This window comes from Coffea arabica, chromosome 4e, assembly GCF_036785885.1.
Source record: "Coffea arabica cultivar ET-39 chromosome 4e, Coffea Arabica ET-39 HiFi, whole genome shotgun sequence".
Classification (NCBI taxonomy): domain Eukaryota; kingdom Viridiplantae; phylum Streptophyta; class Magnoliopsida; order Gentianales; family Rubiaceae; genus Coffea; species Coffea arabica.
In genome coordinates, this window is record NC_092317.1 from 15,730,311 (window position 1) to 15,736,128 (window position 5,818).

General features: G+C 43.3%; 1 protein-coding gene across 1 annotated transcript; it reads right to left on the minus strand.

The window, feature by feature from the left end:
- Nucleotides 1-1,529: 1,529 nt before the first annotated feature.
- Nucleotides 1,530-5,400, minus strand: LOC140005500 (uncharacterized). Its single transcript, XM_072046500.1, has 3 exons — nucleotides 4,407-5,400; nucleotides 2,244-4,035; nucleotides 1,530-1,560 (listed from the first exon to the last, which is right to left on the minus strand). The coding sequence occupies exons 1-3, from the start codon at nucleotides 5,398-5,400 to the stop codon at nucleotides 1,530-1,532; spliced, it is 2,817 nt and encodes a 938-aa protein (XP_071902601.1).
- Between the last annotated feature and the right edge of the window lie 418 nt (nucleotides 5,401-5,818).

Sequence of the window (5,818 nt, forward strand, 5' to 3'; positions counted from 1 at the left end):
CAAGCAAATTGCAATTTGGCAGCGGCAGGGTAGTGCTTCCCTTCAGGTGAAACCAAAACAGCTGCAATTCCAGCTCCGAGAGAATTCGAAGCTCCATCGAAGAAAAGCCTCCATTCAGAGCTTTGCTCACTTATATCGTCTGTGGCGCCTACAAATAAGACTTTCTCATCAGGGAAATAAGTATGAAGTGGTTGATAATCATCGTCCCTTGGATTTTCTGCCAAATGATCAGCTATAGCTTGCCCCTTGACAGCCTTCTGTGAAGTGAAAATAATATCGAACTCTGAGAGAATTATCTGCCATTTGGCCAGACATCCAGTTAGCATCGGCTTCTCCAAGAGATACTTCAAAGGATCAGATCGGGAAAATAAGATAAGTGGTATGGCTCAACAGGTAGTGTCTCAGCTTTTGAACTGCCCAGGCCAATGCACAGCAGCTTTTCTCAATGAATGAATAATTAGCCTCATACTGCGTGAACTTCTTGCTTAAATAGTAAATGGCTTGCTCCTTCCTTCCAGAGTCATCATGCTGCCCGAGGACACAACCAACTGCTTCTTCAAGCACAGATAGGTACATGATTAATGGTCGACCCGGCTTGGGTGGCACCAAGACTGGCGGATGTAACAGATAATCCTTGATTTTATCAAAAGCTTGTTGGCATTCTTCACTCCAGTACAATGGCACATTTTTTCTCAACAATTTGAACAACGGCTCGCATGTGGCAGTTAGCTGGGCAATGAATCTCCCAATAAAATTGATCTTTCCTAAGAAACTTTTCACGTCCTTCTGAGTTTTCGGTACTGGCATATCTCGAATTGCTTTGATTTTTGCTGGATCTATCTCTATGCCTCTTTTACTGACAATGAAGCCCAACAATTTACCAGCTGGTGCCCCAAAGGCGCACTTTGCAGGATTTAGTTTCAAATTGTACTTTCGCAACCTTTCGAATAGCTTCTTCAAATCAACCAAATGGTTCTCTGCCCTTTTAGACTTGATTATGATGTCATCCACGTAGACCTCCATCTCCCGGTGGATCATATCATGAAATAGGGTGGTCATGGTCCTTTGATAAGTAGCTCCGGCATTTTTTAGACCAAATGGCATCACTCGGTAGCAAAATGTGCCCCAAGGGGTTATAAAAGCAGTCTTCTCCCTATCCTCTTCTGCCATCAAAATCTGGTGATATCCAGCGAAACAATCACAAAAAGATTCAATCTCATGCCCAGCGGTATTGTCCAGGAGAATGTGAATATTTGGCAGAGGAAAATCATCTTTAGGACTGGCCTTATTGAGGTCTCTATAATCAACACAAACTCGCACCTCTCCATTCTTTTTTGGGACAGGAACTGGATTCGAAAGCCAAATAGGGTAATGGGAAACAATGATAATGTTGGTTTTGAGCTATTTTTCAATTTGCTCCTTTATTTTGAGGCTCATATTTGGTTTGAATTTTCGGAGTTTTTGTTTTACGGGTGGAAAAGTAGGGTCTGTGGGCAACTTATGCACTACCACATCAGTTGAAATACCAGTCATATCATCATAGGACCATGCAAATACATCCTGGAGCACAGTAAAAAATTCAAGCATATCCTTTTTCTGCCTCTCATTCAAATGAATACTAACTTGCACCTCCTTAACTTCATCTTTAGTGCCAATGTTAACCTTTTCTGTTTCTTCCAGGTTCGGTTTTGGTTTCTCCTCATATTGTTCAAAGTCCTTTGCAAACGAATCGAATACCTCCTCATTATCACTCTCGCTTTGGAGCTCGGATTCCCAGACCTCCAAGTCGTGAGTGATATAGAGATTGCCATTATTGAATTCCATAATAGTGATATCCAAAGGGTCAAATAGTTTTATTTTTGGCCATCTGAAAGAATTAACGAATGTGGGATAATAAGCAAACAAACATACAACAAACAAATGAACAAGCAATATGACAGAAATATAAACAAACGAATAAACAAATCAACATGACAAGAACAACTTGTGCATTTTCATAAAACCTTTGATTGAAAGCGAGAACAAAAGAAAGCAAGCGAGAACGAAATGAAAACTTAACAATATTTTCACGTGCAAACTTTAGTCAAAGGTAAAAATGCTTTCATTAGCTATTTACAGATGCAGAAGTATTTTCATGAATTCGCATGAATGACAAACCCCTTTAGGTTTACCGAAACTCCTTCTGAATGGGCAGAAACTCGGCTGTCCAATTGGAAATTGATCCTTCAGGGATGTCGGGAAACTCGGCCTCATCTGGGAAACTGTCTTCAAATGTTGCCCCAACGAACAATTGGGCCAAACTAGTTTCGATTCCGTCAACTGGGTTAATCTCTGATGTGATCACCTCGGTTGGTCGTGGAAAAGTATAATGCAGTGGTGGAATATCAAAGGCCTTTTGCCTGCCTTCTTTCTCTGCTCTCTTGCGTTCCTTCGTTTCTTTGATGTCTTTAGCGGTTGGTCGGAAACCCAAACCGAATGAATCCTTTTTCTCCACAATTTCCACTGGTTTCAGCATTCCTTGTAGATCACGTCCCAACCCTTTGTCAAACTCATATCCTCCGCAGATCATTTTCTTAGCGATCATGACACTGGCCTTTGACAGAGCTCGTTCCTCTTTTGTTATCCAACTAACAGAGACGATATCAGCTGTGCTATGAGGGGTTACTGTGGCGTTTCGGCTACTATCTTCTTTGGACCCAGAATCAGCAATCACGAGGCAATCCTCCTCGGCAAAGATAGTTATCAATTTGTCATTTACTATGAATTTCAACAATTGATGCAATGAAGAAGGCACAGCTCCGGACTTATGAATCCACGGCCTTCCAAGCAAAACATTGTAAACACTAGAAAAGTGCATAACTTGGCAGGCTATTTGAAACTGTGCGGGCCCCATCTCGACTACTAAATCTACTTCTCCTATAGGTTCTCTTTGTGCTCCATCAAAACCTCTAACTATGGTCGCTGAAGGCCTGAGCTTGATATCTTGCAACCCTAGCTTTTCCAAGGTACTCCAAGAACAGATATTAAGCGCAGATCCATTGTCAATCAACACCTTTGGCAAAATTTTCCCATTGCACCTCACAGCTATGTACAGAGCCTTGTTATGTCCGATGCCTTCCGCTGGTAACTCATCATCAGAGAAAGTGATTTGTTTTGTAAATAACACACTCCCAACTATATGTGAGAAATTAGCAACTGAGATGTCATTAGGGATTTGAGCTTTGGTCAACACTTCGAGCAACGCATCCCTATGCATATCCGAAGAAAAGAGCAGATCCAACATGGATATTTGGGCGGGCGACTTGCTTAGCTTCTCCACTACATTATATTCACTTCTTTGGAGCCTTTTAAGAAAATCCAAGGCTTTCTTCTCAGTAATTGTTGGTTTAGCGGGCAGCTCGGCGTTATTTGTTTGAATCGGAACGGTAGCTCCAAACGGACTTGCAATCCTCCCTGATCTAGTGACCACTGACACCTCTTCTTTGGCAATTGACTTTTCTCCAATTTGTATGACAGGTTCATCGTAGTTCCATGGCACTCGCTGTAAACTCAGAACAGGCTCCTGCTCTGGGAATTCGATGACCACTGGCTCCAAAGCCTTGCTTTCAGCTACAGTGAGATCCAAAATAAAAGGCCTTTTATCCTCCTCAAATGGCACCTCTATTACAAATGGTTGGTCTGTGACCCCAAACACCTCAGCTTCCCTTTCCAATTTTTGGACTTGCTCCTCATACTCTGCGTCGTCCAGAATGACCCCAATGGTATTAGTGTGTTCCGGCAAGGGGTTCCTATTTATATTCGGCCCTTGTGCCTCCTTTTTCCTGATTACAATCTCTCCGGCTTCAATCATATCTTGAATTCTATGCTTAAGAGCCTTGCAATCAACAGTTGAATGTCCGGGTGCCCCTGAATGATAAGCACAGACGGCTTGTGGGTTATACCCAACGTATATGCCATATGGATAGGTCGGAGGGGGTACCGTGCCAATCTTTCCGGCGGCCTTCAACTGGTCATACAATTGGTCTAGAGGCCTACCTAAATCGGTAAATGTACGGCTACGGGATTGGTTGTAAGGTTCAGGAGGTTGAGGATGGCTATAAACAGGTCTATTTTGGGGAGGAAATCTTGCGTTATATGGAGAGCGATGTCGATTTTGGAGTGGATTTGGTTGAGAGATTTGAAAAGGGGCTAAAGGTGGGTTAGGATAGCTTGGGCGAGGTCGAGGGTGATGGATATTGGTAATATATACATGGTGCGGGTTTGAATAATAAGGGTAATGTGGTTGGTAGGTTGGATTGTGTTGATATCGGGGTTTGGGTGAAGGGTTCTGGTTCCAGATAAAAGTTGCCTCCTCCTCTTTCTTTTTAAACTGCGGCTTCTTTCCACTGCTCCCTTCCCTTGCAAACCTTCTACTTGTGATTTTAGGGCAGAGACGTTGACAATTTTTTCGGCTCTCACAAAATCATCATACTCTTCGAGTTTATTCACAATCGCAGCAAATGTACACCCAGTCATACGGAAGATTTCTTCGAAGTATGGAGGATCATGCGTCTTTATGAAAGTGCGAATAATTTCATCTTCAATCATCGGAGGCTCAACCTTGGCAGCTATCTTCCTCCATCTTTTGGCGTATGTCTTATGATCTTCAGATGGTCGCCTCTTGGTGCCTTCCAAAGTAGTTCTGGTCGGTGCTAGCTCACAGTTATATTCGTATTGTCTGATGAAGGCGTTGGACAGATCAAGCCAAGTCTTCACCTTCTCTGGCTTTAAGTTTGAATACCAATCGAGGGCGTCTCCTTCTAGACTCTCTGGAAATAACCTTAATGGCAAATTTTCGTCATCCACCGGTCTGCCCAACTTGTTGGCAAACAAACACAAGTGTGTCTTAGGATTGCCTGTACCATCATATTTATTGAACTTCGGGGTCTTGAACCCCACGGGCAGCTGTACATTTGGAAACAGGCACAGATCATCGTAGTCTAACACCCCTTGTTTGCTTAAACCTTGGCTTTTCCTGATGAATTCATCGAAACGATCCAACCGCTTAAGTAACTTCATATCAACCGGGGCAGACGACTCTCCCATTTCTGGCTTGGTTTGAACAGTGTGCTCCGACGCAACAGGCTCTGCGGTAGTCTGATAAAAAGCTTGTGGATCCAGAGGCATGTTTGGACCACCTTGACCACCCTGAGGCTGAAATCCTTCCCCATAAGGAGGATAGAATGGAGGATTTTGAGTGTAAGTATACTGCGGGTTGAAAACTCCCTCAAAAGCGATTTGAATTGGAGGAATGACAAATGGTTCGGATTCCGGTTGTTTGACGGGCGCAGGCTCGGGCTGCACTCCACTACTAATGAGCTCGTCGATCAACTTCTTTTGGGCGGCCGTCTCAGACGCCATTTCCCCAAATTTGGTGAGCAATTCAGTCAACTGAACCCCGGGACTTGTGGCTTCCGGCTGGGTAGTTGCAGCGGTCTTATCAGACGATTCTGGTTGAGAACTCATGTCTACACGATTCCTTTGGGCTTTACTTCAGGATCGTGTAATAATGGGGCTTTTCCGAGAAGCTATTTTGAAACTTTACCTGAGGATGCAAAAGACATCTTTAGATAAACTAATCGTTACTAGCTTTCTGCAACTTATTCAAAAAAGAAAAAGAAAAAGACATGAGTTAGTGATTGTTCAAACAATTCAGATGCATGTCCTACGGGGGGACCCTTTTTGTGCCAAGGGTAGGCCTAGCATGATGCAACACCTTCGAAATGGGACCCGTAACACAAACCTGTTTTTGACAACAATTCCAAATGAGTGCAAAAGA

Coding starts and splice junctions, on each gene's coding strand:
- LOC140005500 (XM_072046500.1), bottom strand. CDS start 5,400: ATGGCGTCTGAGACGGCCGCCCAAAAGAAGTTGATCGACGAGCTCATT. Junction 4,036..4,406: donor CCTAAAATCACAAGTAGAAG/GTTTGCAAGGGA, acceptor TTACCGATTTAG/GTAGGCCTCTAGACCAATTG. Junction 1,561..2,243: donor AGTTTCCCAGATGAGGCCGA/GTTTCCCGACAT, acceptor ACTGTGCTCCAG/GATGTATTTGCATGGTCCTA.